The sequence below is a fragment of the Lepidochelys kempii genome, chromosome 2 (assembly GCF_965140265.1).
Source record: "Lepidochelys kempii isolate rLepKem1 chromosome 2, rLepKem1.hap2, whole genome shotgun sequence".
In the NCBI taxonomy this organism is placed as follows: Eukaryota; Metazoa; Chordata; order Testudines; family Cheloniidae; genus Lepidochelys; species Lepidochelys kempii.
This window is the reverse complement of record NC_133257.1, coordinates 39677253-39697001: the sequence shown is the minus strand read 5'-3', so window position 1 is coordinate 39697001 and position 19749 is coordinate 39677253. Positions and strand designations below refer to the sequence as shown.

Sequence of the window (19749 nt, the reverse complement as noted above, 5' to 3'; positions counted from 1 at the left end):
GATTCATTAAACAAAATGTTAGCAAAAGTATTTTTCAATATTTGTCAAGCTCTGTCCACATGATAAACTGGAAAGCCATAACGATTGCATTTACCAGGAACTGTTGACCACCACACCTGTCCTCTGCCCATTAATCAAGCACCCCAAAACAATTTCTCAGATATCAGACTTTTGAACAGCTTCCCCAAAATGTAAACATTTTCTGACAAAATTTGCCATGATGATAAGGCCTCAACTGGAGTATTGTGTGAAATAAACAAACAAACTCTATTTTGCCCATGGTGAATTTGGAACCATATATCAAAATACCCAGGTTGCAAAGTAAGAGAATAAGTACAGCTAATAGATTTTTGTGACACCTACAATCCATGCACAGAATAGGTATGGCACAGACATCACTAGTGCAGACTTTCCAGTATTTCATTTCCAGGGTGAATTAATCCTGCTCTTGATGGAGCAAATCTACCGCGTAGAGGGTAATTCTGGTGTCATGCCTCTTCAACTCTTGGCTTCTCTGTTATGAATGCTGCCAAATATGCTAATTAGTGCAGTGTTATGTGGACTTTCATCATGTCACCCCGCAAAGCACTTAAACTTATGCTTAAATGCTATGTTAAATCATCCTTATTCATTAAGAGATAACCAACTCATTTGAAAGGTACTTTGGCCCAGTGCATAGGGCATCGGAGACTGAGTCCAGAGAACTGAGCTCTGTTCCTGGTTCTGTCCTGACTGGCTCTGTGATCTTCCCATCTCAGTTTCTCCATTTATAATATGGAAGAAGAGGAAGAAAGACAGTATAGAAAAACTAAATGTTGTTGTAACTATTTTTATTTATGTTATCATTTAACTTTGAGGCAGAATGAAAGTAGGCCATTCAGTACAATTCTATCCATATGTCAGGACAATATATCTGTCCTATTTTCTGGTTTGCCTAGTGCTTACATGTACCCGATTGGCTAATTAATATGGGTCTAAGGTTGAGTGGATTCTAATCTGAGCAGGTGCAGTGCAAAACTGACTAAATCTAGATTCCAACTGCAGCCTGTTCCATGTGTAAAGGTTATGCAGTAATTTTTAAAAACCTCCAAAATTAATCTAAAATAACTTTTCTTTACATCATAATATAATGATTTGAAAGTCTAATATCATGTAAGCCAGAGCTAAGAGCAAAAGACTTATAGAACTGGGAAAGAGAGATTCTCAGTTCTGAAATGGGATAAAGCACCTGTTTCTAGCCATTATTGTTTGTGATGTCGTACCTTAAACCTGTCACCGAATTACTAACACCAGTGTAAATTTTGGGTAGGGGAGGAGAGGCATAGGGGAGTCATTATATAGTTTTGGAGAAAGAGGGAAACATTTACAGTTATTCATTTATTTTTATCGTGGCAGCTATGTCATGTAGCAAGTGGAACTATGTGACGTTGTAGTCATAAAATGTTGTAGACATTAAATGTTTTCACCTTCAGCTTGTAAGCAAAATAGACATCTTGAGTCATTATTAGTCCAAAGAAATCCAAACTGACACAGTAAACCTTGTATATGTCTTAAATTTGTGAGAGGTCTTGAAAAGCATTAGAATGCAGTAAGGCCAGAAAAGTCTATCCTGTCCTTTTTGCAGACAGCTAATTTTTAAAAGTGAAAGTGCAGATATTTCTCACAGGCAATTTATAGTGGGAGAAAAAAGTAAGAAACGTGTATGGATAGGGAAAAGTGAGTGAGATTTAGTGTTGGCATGTCTGATATTCGTCGCAAAATCTTCTTCAGCAGGATATATGTTTTTCTTTCTCATTTTTTATTTATAAATGTCTTTGATGCTAAAGAAAAACAACTAGGAAAACAATATGTCCTTGTTTGTCTGAAAGGGTTACTATTGATTTTGTAGCACCATGGGTATCCAAAGGAACGTGGTGAGACCACATAATGAAATATATCCAACATATGTTAATGCATCCAGAGCCGACCCACAGCAGTGCCTGCCTCTCCTAGAGCTAGCAACAGGTGGTCCCATTCCCCAAAAGAACACTTCCCATTCCCCCAAGCCTCTCTCTGAAATCACACCCCTCTGCAACACAGCTAGTGGGGGAGGGGATGCTTGTTACAGTGTCATAACTGTGGGCAAGTAGAATTGTGGTTGTGTATGGATGTTCCAATAAACACTTGTGCTTAGTCCGAGTTTTATTTTTGTAACTGTAAATCTTAATTACTGTGGTGGTTCTGAGAGCCAGGGATAGGAGTTTCATATCAAAATAAATATCCTAATAAAATAAATAATACTGATTGCTTAATACCTCCTGTTAAAGGGAATGGCTGCTTTGTGAGCTGACCTGTGAGCAGGTTCCTATTTTAAAAGTAAAAACAACATTTTCATTCCATACTCACCCTGCTTGGAACAAAATCTAACAAAAGTGACATCTTCTGCCAGCACTGTTATTTCTCACAACTGCTTATTGGCCAATCCCATTTAAGTAGAAATGTCTGCAGTTGTTTTTAACATAATAGTATTAGATATATTTATAAATATTTTTAAATCCATATTTGTTTTATTTTGTGTAATGCAGTCCAGATTTAGTAGCCTCATTTCTTAAGCATGATTCCCAGGACATTTTTGAAAAATATGTTTTCTTTTTGTGTTTGTTTGTGTGTTTCTCTTTGTTTTTAGAGAGATGAATGTGCAGCCTGGTAATTTGTAAGTAAAGAAATTTCCCAAGAAATATTTGTTACGCACAGAATTTCTCCAACTTCCTCCAAAGAACCATTTCAAAAACAGCCATTATAAGGCCACCTAAAGAGCAATCTTGATCATAGTGAATGCATTGTTTATTTCAGTCCAGGCCTGTGATGGCACGAGGGTCCACTAAGAGTGGACATAGAGGCTCATCCCTGCTTTAAGAAAAGGCGGACTTGTGGCACCTTAGAGACTAACCAATTTATCTGAGCATAAGCTTTCGTGAGCTACAGCTCACTTCATCGGATGAAGTGAGCTGTAGCTCACGAAAGCTTATGCTCAAATAAATTGGTTAGTCTCTAAGGTGCCACAAGTACTCCTTTTCTTTTTGCGAATACAGACGAACACGGCTGTTACTCTGATCCCTGCTTTAGTGGGTGCTCAAGCAAAATAGGGTGGGGATGAGATCAGGTCAGGCAGCTTCTGCTGGTAGACTCCTGCGGTATGCCACTAAGATTTTAAAGTTCCAGGCGCTGGCAGAATCCTTAAAGAAATCCGTTGCAGTGCCACCTGTTCCCCTTAGAGTAAATTCACTTTCCAGCACAGCCACATCTAGGGCTATAGGGAAGCACAGATTGGACTACCTGGAACAGATGGATTAAAGTTTCCCATAGGTATCTGCATTCCTGAGTTTTTCAAAAAGTCTGTGAACTTCCTATCAAAAAGTATTCAATGGATGCTTTGGAAAAATATGTCCCAGAATTTAGCCTTAAGCTGCTATAAATGTTTCCATATTTCTGTTCTGTAAATTGCAATGAAAACAATTTTTATTTTTATTATTTATTTTGTATTACTATAGAAGCCCCAGTCATGGACTAGGACCCCATTATGCTATGTGCTTTATAAACCCAGAACAAAAAGGCAATCCCTGCCCCACGGAGTTTACAGTCTAAGTACAAGACAACAGACTGATACAGACAGACCAACAGGAGAGTTCAGGAAAACAGTGAGAGTATATTGATCAGAACAATAGGCAGTCAAGTTTTTAGTAGGCATCATGGCAAAGAGGTCTATGGAGGGTTTTGAAGGAGGATAATGAGGTAGTTTTGCAGATGTTTATGGGGAACTTCTCCCAGGTGTGAGAGTCAGCATGAGAGAAAGCACAGAGCTGCTTGTTTGAAAATTTAATAAGATGGCAGCTGACACCGTGGGCTGATCAGAAGTGGGGGTGACCTTTCAGTACTGAATCAGAGATCACAGTTGGGTGGGGCCAGGTTGTGGAGGGCCTTGAAAGTGAAGACAGATAGTTTGTTTGATATAACAGAGAAGAGGGAGCCAGTGAAACAAATAAAATAACCAAACATTCTGCTTTAGCATTTACAAGCAAAACAGGTTGCCACATTATGCTAGTGCATGAGAAACTGCATGTGAAATTAACTAAATGCTAACTATAAACCAAAGTGAACCTGTTAAACTTTCATAGTCCAAGGTGTGAGAGATACAGAAAGTAAACTAATATCCTAAAAAGTGAAAAGTGGTTTTCTTTAAATGTATTAATATACAGGATAAAGTTTTCAAAAATGCCTGCTGAAATGTCCATTGAAAATCAGTTGGACTTAGGGTCTTCCATGACCGTGGCACTTTTAAAAATTTCACCTAAAGTGGTGGTAGCAAAAAAATTTAACACTGATGTTGTTGTTTGGGTTTGAAATGTTAATATTGAACCTGACCCTCTGTCCGTTTTAATGATCTCCATAAAATAATATACAGACAATTATAGGAATAAATTTTATGTAGATTTGTTATAACTGAATTAATTTACAATGATAAATCAAGTAATAGAATTAATTATTTTCTAACATTTAACTTATTTATACTGAATAAAATCCCTTTTCCTTGTTTGGTTAGCTACACTAGTTTATAATTATTTGTCTTTTGTCTTTCATTCTCCCTTTTTTAAGTACACAATGTAATTGGTTATAAAACATGAAAATAATACTTTGACCTTCTGAACAGCCTTCTATCCCAGTATCTCAAAGTACATTGCAAACACTAATACATTTAGGCTCACAACATCTGTGAGGTATTCTTAGGGCTGTCGATTAATTGCAGTTAACTTATACGATTAACTCAAAAAAATAGTGATTACTCTTACTGTTAAATAATTTCAAATATATTGATTTCTATTACAACACAGAATACAAAGTGTACAGAGCTGATTTTATATTAGTATTTTTGATTACATATATTTGCACTGTAAAAATGATAAACAAAAGAAATAGTATTTTTCAATTCAGCTCATTACAAGGACTGCAGTGCAATCTCTTTATCGTGAAAGTGTAACTTACAAATATTGATTTTTTTTGTTACATAACTGCAAAACTCAAAAACAAAACAATGTAAAACTTTAGAGCCTACAAGTCCACTCAGTCCTATTTCTTGTTCAGCCAATCGCTAAGACAAACAAGTTTGTTTACATTTATGGGAGATACTGCTGCCTGCTTCTTATTTACAATGTCACCTGAAAGTGAGAACAGGCATTTGCATGGCACTGTTTTAGCCAACGTCGCAAGATATATACATGCCAGATGCTCTGAAGATTCATATGTCCCTTCATGCTTCAACCACCATTCCATGGTGGTTCCATGCGTCCATGCTGATAGCAGGTTCTACTCAATAATGGTCCAAAGCAGAGCGGACCGGCGCGTGTTCATTTTCATCATCTGAGTCAGATGCCACCAGCAGAAGGTTGATTTTCTTTTGTGGTAGTTTGGGTTCTGTATTTTCCGCATTATCTCCTGCAAATTGTTATCAAACTTGTTTGTCAGAGTGATTGACTGAACAAGAAGTAGGACGGAGTGGACTTGTAGCCTCTAAAGTTTTACATTATTTTATTTTTGAATGCAGGTTGGGTTTTGTTTTTTTTACATAATTCTACACTTGTAAGTTCAATGATAAAGGGAATGCATTACAGTACTTGTATTAGGTGAATTGAAAAATACTATTTTTTTTGTTTTTTACAGTGCAAATATTTGTAATAAAAAATAAATATGTGAGCTCTGTCCACTTTGTATTCTGTGTAGTAATTAAAATTAATATATTTGAAAATGTAGGAAACATCCAAAAAAATTTAAATAAATGGTATTCTCTGATTGTTTAACAGCACGATTAATCGCGATTAATTTTTTTAATCGCTTGACAGCCCTAATTATTCTTGTTTTATAGATGAGGAAAACAATTCCCAGAGAGGTTAAAAGACTTACCCAAAATCCCACTGAAAGATACTAATAAAGGCAGGATTTCTCTCCTACTAGAAACACTTTTAAACCTACTTCTGGTCACATTTAGACCTTTGTACTGTAAAGAGCTCCACACAGGTGGGCCCATGTGCAGAGGAAGGGCCTTAGAATGCATTGCAAGATGTATTTCCTTCTCCAGGCTTTTCCACTGTGTGCATAGCCATTCATTTCCCATACACACTTGAAAGGAGAATACCATGGACAGTCTGTGAGGTCAATTTTATAGTGTTTTTTCCCCTTAAACAGGTGTTTGTGCTGGAAAGTATGACAGGTCCTTTAAATTTAAAATATTCTAACCCATGTTTCTGTGTAAGATTAATGGCAGATGAAATTCAAATCTGAATTACTCATACATTGTACACAGCTTAACAGTATCAATTTAGGAAAAGGACTTGGGCATCAGTGCAGACAACTCGGTGAAGACCTCTGCACAATGTGCAACTGCAGTCCAAAAAGCAAACAAAATATTAGAAGGTATAAACAATGGGATTGAGAGTAACACAGAAAACACTATAATGCTATTATACAAATCAACAGCTTTCCCTAATCTGGAATACTGTGTGCAGTACTGGTCACCACATTTCAAAAAGGATGTTGCAGCAGTAGAGAAAGCTCACAAATAGACAGTGAGAATGATTAGGGGCATGGACAACTCTCTCATTCATAGATTCATTGATTCTAAGGCAAGAACAGGCCATTGTGATCATTTAGTCTGACTTCCTGTATAGCACATGCCATAGAACTTCCACAAAATAATATCTACAGCATATCTTTTAGAAAAACACCCCATCTTGATTTAAAAATTGTCAGTGATGGCAAATCCACCATGACTCTTGATAAATTGTTCCAATGGTTAATTATTCTCACTGTTAAAAATTTACGCCTTATTTCCATTCTGAATTTGTATAGCTTCAACTTCCAGCCATTGGATTGTGTTACACACCTTTCTCCACTAGGTTGAAGAGCCTATTATTAAATTTTTGTTTCCTATGTATGTACTTTTATAGACTGTAGTCAAGTTATGCATGAACCTTCTCTTTGGTAAACTAAATAGATAAAGTTCCTTGAGTCTGTCTTTGTAAGGCATGTTTTCTAATCCTTTAATCATTCTTGTGGCTCCTCTCTAATTCGTCAACGTCCTTCTTGAATTGTGGACACCAGAACTGGACACAATATTCTGGTAGTGGTTGTACCAGTGCCAAATACAGAACTAAAATAACCTCTCTGCACCTACACAAGATTCCCCTGTTTATGCATTCCAGAATTCCATTAGCACATTTGGCCACAACATCACACTGGGAGCTCAAGTTCACCTGTTTATCCACCACAGCCCCCAGATTTTTTTTCAGAAACACTGCTTCCCATCCTGCCAGTATGGTTTACTTCCATTGTTCACAGATGTATACATTTACATTTAGCTATAATAAAATGCGTATTGTTTGCTTGCACCCAGTTTACCAAGCAGTCTAGATCACTTTGCATCAGTAATCTGTACTTTTCATTATTTACCACTCCCCCAATTTTTGTGTCATCTGCAAACTTTATCGGTGATGATTTTACGTTTTCTTCCAGGTCATTGATAAAGATATTAAATAGGGCCAAGAACTGACCCAGGTAGGACCCGACGCGAAACAGACCCACACAGTGACGATTCCTCATTTACAGTTAAAGATTGAGACCTATCTGTTAGCCAGAGAGAGACTGAAAGGAGATGAATAAGAAGGGATACAATAAAAGAATACAAAATAATGAATTTTATAGAGAAGATAGACCAAGAATAGAGCTGGCTGGAGAAATACTGACAAAATGTTTTTTTTCCATGGGAATTTGCGGATTCATCAAAATCAAAACGTTTTGTGGCGATAGTTCTATTTTACCAAAGTTAAAACAAAAATCTGCCTGATTTCCTGCCAGCTTGCGACCCAGCTTCTTGGCAGCCTGCCTGGCAAGCTGATGGTGAGCCTGGAGGTCCTGAGAGTCCCAGCTGCCAAACTCCCAGGCTCAGGGCTCCTTGGCAGTTCACGCTCTGAGAGCCCAGGTTCCTTTCCCTTTCCCAAATAATTTTGAAATATTTGGGTTTTGTCCCACAAATGAAACCAGTTTTAGAAATAGTTAAATCCTCCATAAAATAGAATTACCTTTTCCCGCCCACCTCTAATCAAGAGTTCCTGTTTTTTACCTGTCTCATAACACAAGAATTGAGGGGGCATTCTGTGAAATCAAAAGTCTAAAAATTCAAAAGTGAAAAAAGCACAACAGCGTATTAGATAGCACATGGTATCATTGCCAAGAACTTAATGAGATTCAAAGAGGGTTTGGATTTATTGATAACAGTAATGTTATCTATCATTAGTTAATTCTAAAATAAGAGTTTTGGAAAGGATATAAAACCTCATGTATCAGAGTTTAAGCCCATTTCTACCTATTAGGGATCAGAACGAGTTTTTCATTGGGAACAGGATAACCACATTTGTTTACTTCAGGGTTTCTTCCTCTGACATATCTGGTACTGACCCCCATCAGACAGGATCCTGGACTATTTCCATACTGGGTCTGATCTACTATGGCAATTCTTACGTACCTTTGTTTCACTCTCATCATGGTGAATCCTATATCAGACTTTTTCTATAGGAGGCAGCTTCTGGCAAAGACGTAATCCCTTCATTTTCAGTTGACAGAGCCTCTGATTCTCAGTGTCTCAAAATTACCATCTTGGCTGTCAATGCATAATAGTTATTCATATGCTTTTTATCTTTAATGCCACAGAGTAATCTATCATATCATGCAGCAGATAACATTTCTGACTCTCTTCTCTCTTTTCCCTCTTTTTGTGTTTCATCTTCTCCTGTCCACTTTTCAGCCCTTTCGCTTTCCCCTTCCTTCCTGCCCCCACTGGTTCCTCAGTAGTTATCCTGCCCTCTCCTTTTTACTCACATCTCCATCCCTCTGACTTCCAAAGGCTTTTATTAAATCCAAATCAGAGTGTTGATTTTTGAGGGTATCATAGGAAATGGAGGTGGCAATGACCTATTATAGTACTTCATCTAGCCTAGTTCCCTGCCAATGCATAGTTGTTCCCTAGTGTTCCCATAGTTGTTCCCCAGTGTACATTTTATAGTGTTTTCTTCTATTTTTAAACATTCTAAACTATAGTGTTTCCACCAGTTCCCTGAAGAGATTGTTCTATATTCTAATAGATCTCACCATCAGGAAGTTCTTTAATATTCAGCCTAAAATTTCTCTCTTCTAAATTTCATTCCATTATTTCTGTGATAATTTATACCCTCTGTGGCATGCTGAATGATTTATTCCTTCCTTGGTGTTTAACCCTACAGATATTTGTACACTGTTTTCCTCCTTAGATTGTACCTCAGTCAAGCAACTCATATTTTACTCCTTTTACCTTTCCTCATAAATTAATCTGTCCCGCTTCCTGGTAATTTTTGTTGCTCACTCCAGTTACTCAATATTAGCATCTGAAAAAATAAAAGGAGTACTTGTGGCACCTTAAAGACTAACAAATTTATTTGAACATAAGCTTTCGTGAGCTACAGCTCACTTCATCAGATGCATGCAGTGGAAAATACAGTGGGGAGATTTATATACACAGAGAACATGAAACAATGGGTGTTACCATGCACACTCTAACAAGAGTGATCAGGCAAGGTGAGCTATTACCAGCATGAGAGCTGGGGGAAAAAAACCTTTTGTAGTGACAATCAAGGTGGGCCATTTCCAGCAGTTGACAAGAACGTCTGAGGAACGGGGGGGGGGGAATAAACATGGGGAAATAGTTTTACTTTGTGTTATGACACATCCACTCCCAGTCTTTATTCAAGCCTAAGTTAATTGTATCCAGTTTGCAAATTAATTCCAATTCAGCAGTCTCTCGTTGGAGTCTGGTTTTGAAGTTTTTTTGTTGAAGAATTGCCACTTTTAGGTCTGTAACCTAATAACCAAAGAGCATCTGAATAACCCACTTATGTCACCACCCAATCTTAACTTTGCAGTCTTTCAGTCCTAGTTTTCTTCTCATTACAGTACTTAAGAACTTCATTAATGATCCTGGTTTGGCATCATATGGATCTTTTAGGCTATTGGGAGAATTCAAAATCCCTGATGAACATGAATAGTATCCTGCAGTTTCAAGCACCTTGAGCTGCATTTGTATATCTAGTATGTAATCAAAGAGCTTTCCCATATGTTAACACTTTTCATCTATTTTGTTGGATATCTTCATATGTAAAGAGTTAGGCATTTTATAGTATAAATATTTCTTTAGGTGGATCATAGAAAAATGCATATAAGTATTAAGCAACAGAAAAGGTGGACAAAATTTGCAGATTTATTTTAGCAACAATACATACCTGTCAGTTTATATAGATCAGTGACATTCATTGCGTTATATACTGTAATTTTTACAAGGTTTTCATTATGTGATAACTGACATTTGTATGATGTTAGTAACCATATAATGGACAGTTAGTACAAAAAATAAGACTTTGTCATTATTGTTTTGGTTCTATACCGCAATGTTTAGAACAAGAAGAGTATTTGGAAGTAACAGTAGTTTCTGCAGAAACCTTATTGTTGTGAGTTGTTCTGAAGCTGTGCATTTAGAATAAGGAAATGAGAATACAAGAATGTAGATAATTTATAAACTGTGACATACCAACCTAGATAGTAATAAAAAAATCTATTGTTATTTATTATTTACTCATTTGCATATTATTTGTACTATGCTAGGCACTGTTTAGACACAGAGAAAGACACACTCTTTCCCTGAAGAGCTAATAATATATGAAGGAATACACATACCATACTGTTCAGCAAAATTAAAGAGGAAGTATAATAACCATAGAAAATGCAGAAATCCAAATGGACAAAGTACATGTATACTGTATGGAGTGATCAGGAATGAAGAGCTCTTAAAATAACTGTTGAGAAGTGACTTTATAAATGGATAGTGGGAACAAAGTAAAGAAAAAAAAAGAATTTTGTCTGTAATGTAAATACCACACAGTACATACACTGCTCTAAAGTCATTGCTTGCCCGAAAATTGATCAAATAAAAGCAGAAGAATGTGCTAACTTTTGATCTTTTCTATATAGATCTAAAGTCACGATCAATCGGTTTCCGTCTGTTCTTTGAAATCACATAAGGTTCATATGTGCCAAGTTTTATATGAATCACATGATAAGGTCAAGTAATACAAATTCCAAGGCTGACTTTATATACCCAGATCACATATGACTGTGATACTATATTACCATATGTTGACTATAATGGTGGGTATGTAAATGCTGATCTTGAAAGGAATCCCATCAGTAAAACTCAAGATAAATAAAATTATAGTAACACTTTTCAAATTAACTAAAAATGAGATGAACTCGATGGCAAAAAAAATATTACGAAATAGAAAGGGGCAAAGGCCAGCAGGGCATTCTGTGATCATAAAATCAGAGAGAGAAACTTCTTGGAACTAAAGAAAAACTGTGAATATTTAGACTTTTTAAAAAATCATGAAATGCCAAAATTCAGCAGTTACTTTTTTAATAGAGTTATTACAAAAAAATTCTGTGGATTGCCAAAGACTAAAAATAATCTGGTCATGTTTTTTTGTCATCTGTGGGAGCCAGAAAGTGAAGAAATACACAGCACTGAGCAAAAGTTAATTTGACCTTTTATTCACAATCGTGAATATTAAGGATTGACAAGGGAATACCATTAAAGGATACCTGCAGCAGGCGCTACTGAAGTAAACTTCAAAAGCCTAGCAGTAAAAAGTGACTGCAATGTCAGTGAAACTCTAAATAACTACATTGCATACTTGAGCATGTAATGTTCTGATCTTTTAGACTTCTGTATAATTTGTGCTTTCTGTTGTTTGTGTTTACTATGATGCAAAGAAAATCTAGAAGTAGTAACTAGTAAAGGTTTAATTTTCACTAATAGCAACTTTTAGCTCATACGTTTTAGGAAGAATAAGGAAAATGTTCCTAGCAGTTAAGCTAAACTGAACAGATACTAAGAACAGCCATGTCAAATCTTTTTATATTTACTAATATAGTATTTGGCTTTTATTACACACATTACAAATTAAGTATAATTATTGTAATGTACTCTGTTATATATACATATACACACACTAATGTACATGCAGGTATACCAGCTTTGTGTATATGACTACAAATACTGCATATAAAATAGTATATAAATGCTATAGTCATGTGTATATGCTTAACCTTGTTTTGTTTTGCTTCCCCTGTTCTATTTAATCACACTACTAGCATATCATTAATAAACATGATGATTATCTTATCATCTGCAGATCCTGGAAAGACACTTCCAGAAGCTCTTGATTACTGCAAGGTTTGGCTACAGACAGTAGCAGGAGAGATAGATGCTAACAGTGGTATTCCACCTCCTCTCATCACACTGCAAATTAAAGACTTTCTCAATGGGCCAGGTAAGTGGTGCACTTTTGATCAAATTTGAATTTTGTAATGTAATCAGTGTGTGCATATAGAGTCATCATTTCTTTGTAAATGAACATTCCAGAAAAATGTTTCCTTCTTTCTCCATAAATGTGGATTTTTTTAAAAAAATTATTTTATTTATTTATTTATTTTTGCCAAAAACTACACTGGAGAGAGGTCCAGGTTGAACAGAATTAAAGTGACAGATTTAGGGCCGGGTAAACGTCTTATCTTTGAGGACTAGACACTGGAGCCTTAAACCCCTAGAAATTTCAAATTTGTAGATTTCTAGTAGAACCCAAAATACCTGCCTCTAGCCTTTGGAAAGCAGTGAGACTGTAAAATGTATGGCACGTGTAAAAAGACTTGTTTAAAGTCATTTTTAGACGTTTATACTGTTCCCTCTGAACTCTGTTCAGTTGGATTCATGGTAATCTAGACACTTGGTGTTCTGTGCTAGGCCGCAGGCCTATTAGGAGTGCTCTGAAAGAACGAGGCCTACATGCAGCAAAGCAGCGAGTTATTGGCTTTATTGAAGGTAAGTGACACACACTCAATAGGGACTCCAAGCGTTGCTGTCCGGAGGCGGGGAACCCAGCGCACCGGAGCTCTGCCTGGGACGAAGTCCGACGAAGGGGAAAACAGCAAGCCAAAATAAGCACTACACAGAAACAGCTTATGAATATATAATTAGGTACTTTTTTAAAGGGCTTTCCGCTACCTGGCAAAGGGCCATGCAGGGCAGACAGAACTGGCCTAAAGCTGGTTATAGCTGGTTTTCCATGTCCTACAGTGACCCGTCGGCTCCGAGAAAGTAGACATTCCCTAGCTAGGCCGTAACAAAGTCTTCCGCAGTCCCTTACACTTGGTATTACAGGTGTAGAGATACAAAACAAAAATATTCTTAATAAAATTTTAATCTTCTAAAATAGCTTTACAAAATAAAATAGCTATTATAAAACTATTTCTATAACTAATATAGCATATTTAGAATATGTGGTAGCATGGTATAAAGGTTTTACTGGCACTTATTTGAGACAACATGCATAATTTGTGTCTTTGCCCCTCATGAACAATCCCAAACTCATGTCAATAAAAGCTTTATACCAGACAACATCATGTATTCTTTATATATGAATTACACATGAAGAAAAACCCTACTTAACAGAGTGTCTTTCCCCATCAACCCTGATTACAGGATGAGCCCACACTGAGAGGAATCAGTGATTCCACTACAAAAGGAGCAGGAAATTGCTGTGAAGGGGGAAGCCCAGGAATCTACATTTATGTCTGCAGATACTGCAGGGCTCAGAGTCAGTTAGGGAAAAGCTCAAGAAGTAGAAGAATGAGGAAAGCTCTTCAAGCAGGGAGGCCTTGGAGAGACCCTGACCAAGTAGGGAAAATACTGCAAAGGCTCAGTTGGAAAGGCCTGTGAAGAAGACAAACTGCAGGCAGGAGGTGCTTGGAAGCAGAAAGACAGTCCTTTCAGGGAGGTGGGGCTGTGCCTAGCTGCAGCTGGGCTGAAGTTTCAGCTGTGCGCATTTGTGTTCTGTTTTTGGAAGATTTGAATTACTTTGTATTACTGGGAGAGAAAGACACTGAACTGGGGCTTGGGTCCAAGAGGGCTAGCATGCACCTGGGGACTCAATAAATTGGACCCCAGGAAGGAATTGTTTAGAGCCCTATGTGGATACAAAATTTATATCTGCAAAATTTAAAATTCTGTGCCAAAAAAATAAAAAATATGTGCACAGTATTTTAAAATTCTGCAAATTTTGTCAGTAAATAAATGTGGCTCCAGTATGGCAGTGGGGAGCACAGGCCACTGGCTGCATTGAGGTAGGAGATCACCCTGAAGCCCCCACCTCCTCTGGTACAGGGACTCAACAGTGAGGCTGCACACAGAGCAAGGGCTATGCCTGTCCTGAAACACCCTGGGGCTCTGCCCCCCTGCAACAGGTGTGGGTGGGAAAGTTCAGGACAGCAGGATCCAAGTGTGGAGGGGTTTAGTGTGGGAGGGATCCAGGTGTGGGGCAATCAGTTGGAGATCTGGATGCACAGTAGCTCATTTGTGGGGAGGGGTTCCTGGTGCAGGAGCAATGGGACTCTGCAGGGGATCCAGGTGAAGGTGGTTGGGTGTCAGAGATGGGGATGTGTCTGTCTGGATTTGCAGAGATGGAGCTCGGCGGGGAGGGGGTCTGAGTGTGGGGGGCTTAGTGGGGGGTCTGGTTGATGAGGGAGTCGAGCTTGATGGGGTGGGGTCCAGATGCAGCTGGCTGGGGATCAGTGGGGTGGGGGTTGGGTGAGGGGGGGCTCGGCAGAGAGGTCCAGGTGTAGGGGGGTAGGGCTTGTCAGTGTGAGGGTTCGATGGGCCTGCTTAACAGGGGAGCCCCAGCTGCTGCCGAGGGGATGCCGCATGCCAAGTTCCTCCTTCCTCCTGCAATTCCCCTACCCCTTTTTTCTCCATCCCCCCGTCACTCCCACATTCCCGTTCCCCCTGCCCTATTACACTCCCTTCCTTCCCCACTGCCTCTTCCCCGCACCCCCCCTTCCTCATTTCCCCACCCTCCCTTACCCAATCCCACCGTGGGCACTCACTGTTGAACAGAAAACAAGAAGGCTCCCAGCACACAGAAGGGGAGCACAACTGGCACTAGGACCCAGGAGGTGGAGTTCAGCTGCAGAGTCAGCGGAGCCAAGACACAGCCTCCTTCACTGGGCAACTCTGCGCTTGCAGAAATGAGGCAGGGCAATGGCAGGTAACCCCATGTGCCCCCTCATGCCTCGCCTCTATTTGGGAGGGGCAATCTCTCCCCAAAAACTGCACCCATGCACCCTCTCCCCTCCAGCTTCCCTATAGTTTTCAGCAGAGAAGCACAAGAATTCTGTGTGCAGGGAGGGAGGATGTTTTCTGTGGGCATGCAGTCACACAGAATCCCTCCAGGAGTAATGTTAAAAGAACATTAGTAAGGTTTGCAAAGATTGATTGTGACACCTTAATTTATCCCCCTTATGCATATGAATTATATTACAGTCTTTAATTACGTGATCACATTCTACTTTTTCCACTGGATCCCTGCCTCATTCAGCAGACAGAATGGACATGGCTCAGTTAATGAGCAGCTGTTCAATATTTTATTTTCTCATCATTGTTCGGAGTGTACCCCCCATGCTTTATTTACTGCACATTATTAAAACCTGTTCTGAAGACAGAATTATTAATGTCCTCATGGGCTTTTCTGTGGCGCTCATTACTATAGTAGCTAATTACTTCACAAACATTAATGAATTTACTTTCACAACACCGCTGTGAGGTACTGAGAAACTGAGGCATAGAAAGATTAAGTTCAAAAGTTTCCACTAATTTTGGGTGCCCTGTTTGAGACATCTAAGACCTGATTTTTTTGACTAGTTAGCATTATAGAGCATTTTATATGTTCAAAGGACATCTCCCATTGACTTCAGTTGCAGTCAGCTCAGTACTTTTGCAAATGAGACCCCGGGATATCCAGTTAGGCACCTAGATAGTGAGAGTCACATAATTAGTGACCCCCCGGAAAAAGGCTTGGTTTAAATGTCTTGCCTGGCATCACACAGGAACTGTGGACGAGGCAGGAATAGAATCTAGTTCTCCAGGACAGCATCCAGCTGCCTGAACCAGGACAGCATCCTTTCTCTTTCTTTAATCCTCTGTCTCATTCAATACACACTTCTCAACTTGTGAAACAAATGAGGCAGGGGTCCTACAGACAGCAGCCTTCTTTATTACATATCCCTTATTCATCCCCAGAGCAGATCCATCCTGTGCACTGAATGAGACAAGAGTTTTATGGAAGAAATAGTATGTGATAGTGTGAATTAAAGACGGTATCATACAGTATACAGATGCACGGGCAACCTTAATTTTGTCATGTGTTAATTTTTGTCTACCTGACTTTGCAACCTTAATAATGTTCAGTGTGGGTTTTATATGTGTAATTTCCCATGATTTTAAAAACGCAATCTGAAGAAATGGAAATTCCATCATGTGGCATCCTGTTCACATCTCCATGGGTTATCAGCAGGGTTGGAACTTCTGGATCCACCACACAGACCTCTGCCGCTTGAGCTAACAGAGTAACTAATAGCAATAATAGGCTGTCTTCCTCTGTGTGGAGCAGCACTATAGGGGAGAGAGACATATTTTGCCACAGATGTGTATGACAGCAGAGAATGGTGAGACTCAGTAATCCTGGCTTCCATTCTGAAAAGGACTGTGCTCTAAAGGGCATGAACTCTTCTGCCTGTTGTCCCCAAGTTTGTCCTCTTCTGCCCCATCCCTTCCAACCTGTCCCTTTACTAGTCCCATCTCTTGCTTGCCTGAGCTCCTTGTCCCAGTCCTGTTGTCCTTGCCTGCCCAGTTCCAATCTCCACTCCTCAGGCTTCTCATCTTCAGGCCTCTGTAAGAAGGCTACCTAGCGGCAACTTTAAATAAATATACAGGGGAAAACCATTAAAGGCATTATTTGAAATAGTTTTTGCACCAAGGGATTCCTTCAGATGGCCACCTGACAAATGGCCAGACTTTTTACCAAATTACATAACCATGAAGCCCAGTTTAATGCAAATAATACTAAGACGGCCTGAGCTATTCTGTCTGCCAGGGCCAGGACACCGAATTTAGAGACTTTCCTTAGGAATGGAGTTGAGGTTGCTGCTAAGCAAACCCTGGCAGTCTCTACTGGTGGGTTTCACTTTCCTGTGATTTAAGTGATTCCCCCATGTGCCTAGTAGACAATAAATCTCCTACCTCCAAATATAATTGTGTGAACAGTGGCACTGGAACGCTTTTTTAGAATGGGAGTGCTGCAACCCCTCTTACCTCTGTCCACGCCCCTTGCTGCCCTGCAGAGCTGGGGTCAGGAGCAGGGCCATGGCTCTGGGATGAGAGGACACGGACAGGGTAAGGGGCTAAGGCTAGGGCCACAGCTGGGGGTGGGTGTGGAGCCCAGGGCGTGGGGCCAGCAACCGGGACCACGACTGGGCATGGGGCCGGCAGCCGGGACCGGAGCCAGGCGCAGGGCCCCAGGGCACAGGGCCACATGTTGGGCCAGCAGCTGGGCACAGAGCAAAATCCTGTGCAAAACCTGGGCTTGCCCCCCACACCATTAGTTCCCTCGCCTATGGGTGGGAATAGGATGAGTCTCTTTCTGCTCTATCCTCAGCAATATAGGCAGATCCTGAGTCGGTGTTCAAATTCACTCCTTCCTGGTCTTTGGCTTTATTGGCAACTCCAAAACAATAATGCAGTATAAACCTTTGCATGTTTCCTTCTAGATCTTGGCTGTTTCCCTCCAAGACCTCTTTTGGCCTAAGACACATAGCTACATTTTTATCACCTGACTGGTTCCAATTGGACCCATTTCTAAGCATGTCTCAGCCGTAAATACCCTGAATCTTAACATAGAATTTTGGCTCAGGTTGGTTCAACAAAACATCCCTGCCTTCCAGTACAGGTTTTTACAACCTGTTACAACTGAGAGCTTGGTCAAATAATTTCATCATCTTTACCATTCCACAATGTTAGAGCTTTGACTAGATCCCTTTAAAACTTGCATACAACCACACAACTACAATAAGTGCTGTTTCAGACCTAGTGAAAAGAAAAGATGCAGTGGTTTAATTCAACAACATGTGAATATCAACAGTACAATAAAAACCTCCTAGTCAAGACTCATTCCAACACGTAGTTGGAAGGGGTGCTGGAACAATTTTTATAGTGGGGGCGCTAAGAGCCATTGACCAGACTGTGAACCCTGTATATAATGGAAACCACTTCAAGCCAGGGGATGCGACAGCACCCCCAGTCACCCTAGTTTCAGCACCTATGATGATTGGGCACCTGAGAAGTAGCTGAACCCACCAGGAGGGAGAAGAATGGCTTCTTAGTGGTCCTATGGTAAGCAGTCAGGCGGCCAGACACAGTTAGCCTGTGATTATCTGCCAAGGGCAAGAACGTCAGCAGTCATCTTCAGAGAGCCTCAGCAAGGCCACCTAGGAACACATGATATTGGTGGCAGCAGGGGAAACCAATATATCATTAATGAATTGAATAAATACTCTGCTAAAAATTCAGTCAGAAGGAGTAGTACGTAGATTGCACCATTCTGTCAATGACTTAGTGATTTATTATGAGCATTTGTCAAATACTATAAGACTCATGTTCTTACTATATTACTACTATAAATATTTTAAGGACTTTATGTTCATTTTATGTATTTATTTTACAATCAATTGATGTATAGACAAGTGCAATAGATGATAGCCATTGAAGACAGCTGATCTGCTTTTCAGCACATTTGTCAAAGTTATGCAAATACAGTCAGAAACCTGGATATAACTATTGCAATGACAGCGGAATATACTTGTGTACATGTATCAAAGGTTCAATGTTTTTTAGTAAGTAAAACATTTTTCCTAAGAAAAATATTTTTGGAAAGGTGAGTTTGAAACATCAGCTCTACTAGTCCAAACACGTATATAACTTATGATGCAGTATAGCAGTTAGAAAACAGTCTGTAAATTGTTCCCAAAATTTGCTATCTCTAGATGAAACTTTAGTTATTGTAAACAGTTTGTCAGCTAAAGTAGATAAGTAGATGTTGTTCCATAGAAAAATTTTATTTTTTCACCATGCAGGAAGCCAGGTTGTCACTCTATATTAACTTAGAGATAAAAAAAACTACAGCTAGTAGCTAGACTTGGAAACCACCAATTAAATGGGAATAACAGGATACATTAATACACTTCTTGCCAAATGAGTGGATTATTTTGTACATTTTTGGCAACTAACGAAAAATGATATTTCTTCCAGATTTTAGGTAATAGGATCCTATGAGAAATAAGCATATATCACTGAGCCAGTGGGAACAGAACTCAACTTTACCCCCAAAAAACAATTCTTTCCTTTTCTACAGTAACTAATTATCTAAAAAAAATTTTTTTAATTCCTGCTAGATCAACACGCACAACCATTATTATAGTAAATCTAATACTGGACTATTTAATTCTTCACATGTAGGATTACATTAGATACAGTTGAACCGATGATTATTTCTGGGCAATTATCTTCTTAGACAAAGAATAAAGATGACCATGTTGTTTTATTACTAAATGACTTGCTATCCCTACCCTTTAAGTCTTACTTTAGAACAAAAATCCCACATAATTTTGCTGTATGTAATATATTACAAAAGGTTTCAAAAATTTATTAAATATAACTTATATTATTATTTGCCTTAAAAGTACAATTGTAAGCAA

General features: G+C 39.0%; 1 protein-coding gene across 7 annotated transcripts in view; it reads left to right on the top strand.

Annotated features, from left to right (window-relative positions):
- Positions 1-19749, top strand: part of VPS13B (vacuolar protein sorting 13 homolog B) — a 921287-nt gene that overhangs the window by 741795 nt on the left and 159743 nt on the right. For 6 of the 7 annotated variants that reach the window (XM_073330465.1, XM_073330462.1, XM_073330464.1 and 3 more), the window contains exon 35: positions 12303-12440. In XM_073330465.1, the coding sequence (XP_073186566.1) occupies positions 12303-12440 (138 nt within the window). Of the gene's footprint in view, positions 1-12302; positions 12441-19749 lie in introns of those variants that run through there. The other variant, XM_073330468.1, reaches the window with a different exon arrangement.